The sequence below is a fragment of the Lucilia cuprina genome, chromosome 2, assembly GCF_022045245.1.
Source record: "Lucilia cuprina isolate Lc7/37 chromosome 2, ASM2204524v1, whole genome shotgun sequence".
Taxonomy (NCBI): Eukaryota; Metazoa; Arthropoda; class Insecta; order Diptera; family Calliphoridae; genus Lucilia; species Lucilia cuprina.
This window is the reverse complement of record NC_060950.1, coordinates 65428151-65429863: the sequence shown is the minus strand read 5'-3', so window position 1 is coordinate 65429863 and position 1713 is coordinate 65428151. Positions and strand designations below refer to the sequence as shown.

The following is a 1713-nucleotide window of genomic DNA, read 5'->3' as shown; positions in this document are numbered from 1 at the left end:
TATTATTCGAATAATTTAATTCGTTAAATAGAAAATAGTTTATTGCAAAATTTTTAGATTACCCAGATTTTATTCGATTAATTTAAAAAAAAATTAATTTAAAAAAAATAATATTGAAATATGAACAAAGTGTTACTTTGCTGGGAATGCCAAATATTTGCTTATTTTCATTTGAATAGTTTTATTCGATTATTCGAATAATTTTATTCGATTATTCGAATAATTTTATTTGATGATTCGAATAATTTTATTCGATTATTCGAATAGTTTTATTCGATTATTCGAATAATTTTATTCGATTATTCGAATAATTTTATACGATTATTCGAATAATTTTATTCGATTATTCGAATAATTTTAATTGATTGCATTTTTGAGTGATTTTTAATATATACATTTTTAAACAGTTGAAATTAATCGGTTTAATTAATCGATTATTCGAATAACTTTTATCAAAATTCTTATAAAATACAAACAAATTTCAATTTAAAAATGGATTGGAAATCAAACCTCTTTAAAGTTTTTAAATTTCTACTTTTGACTAATAAATAATCGAATAATCGGTTTTTATTCGATTAATTTTATTCGAATAATTTTTATTTTTCGTTTTTAATTAAAAATTTAATGCAAAATATTTGCCCTTGTTAGGTTATACGAATAAAATTTCATTTTCTTTAGAAATTATTCTAAAATTTTGTTTTAGCTTTATTTTTATAATATTCGACCAATAATCTCACTTTTTAATCGCACTATCTCAGAAGTTTATTCGTTTGCAGTAAAAAAAAGCTGCTTTGCACTTAAAATAACATCATTTTCTAAAAATAACAAACTTACGGCTTCATAAAGCTCCTATAACAAAGCCAATCATCTGCTAGCCAACCAGCCACCCCAAAACATCTGCTTTACATTTGGGTTTGAAGATGCGAAAATCTATTAGAAAATTACTTTGAAACATTGACTCATTCTATGCTCAAAAGTTAATGAATGAACCAATTCACATAATATTTTCTATTTCAACAAAGAAAAAAAAAAAAAAAAACAAAAACACACACTATCGCAAAACTAAAATAAAAAAACCAAATTTATATTTTTAAACTTTAAAACACGAAAATTTATTTGATTAAGTTATAACAGCAGGCGAATTGTCGGAAATACTGTCAGTCTTTAAAAACGCGTTGATGAAAACCCCTGTTATCACACAAACACGCATCGAATCCGATCCGAATCGCATCGAGCTAAACTTACTCATCGTTTCAAACGTTTGTCTTTTCTTTGTTCGTTCGTTCGTTCTTTGTCTAAAGGTGAAAATCGGCAAAACTATAATTGAAATTAATATTTTTACACATACAACTTTGAAGCCTAAAAATCATCTATTAAAGTGACAACAATTTACAACAATAACAAATATTGAATAGTATTTAAAGTGAAACACTGTCAAAGTTATCAGTCGTAGTCGTCGTTGTCGTCGTCAGTGCTAAAACTAATTCGATTTGCTTTTTTTTTAATTTGAGTGTTATTTGTTGTTTTTGTTTTCGGGCTCATATCAGAATCTTGTGCGAAATAACATACCGTTTTCCAATACTATAAAAATGAGTAAAACATTAAAAAAGAACCTATGAAACACCTCAGTGTGAAGCTTTATGCCTAATTAGGGTGAGCCACACTAAGAGATTTTTTGAAAAATCATAAAAATAAAAAACTACAGTTTCGAAC

At 25.6% G+C, this 1713-nt stretch overlaps 1 protein-coding gene across 1 annotated transcript in view; it reads right to left on the bottom strand.

Moving 5' to 3' along the window:
* Positions 1-842, bottom strand: part of LOC111681948 — a 5137-nt gene extending 4295 nt beyond the window's left edge. The window contains exon 1 of the mRNA XM_046956149.1: positions 835-842. Within this exon, the coding sequence (XP_046812105.1) occupies positions 835-842 (8 nt within the window). The remainder of the gene's footprint in view (positions 1-834) is intronic.
* Positions 843-1713: the final 871 nt, after the last annotated feature.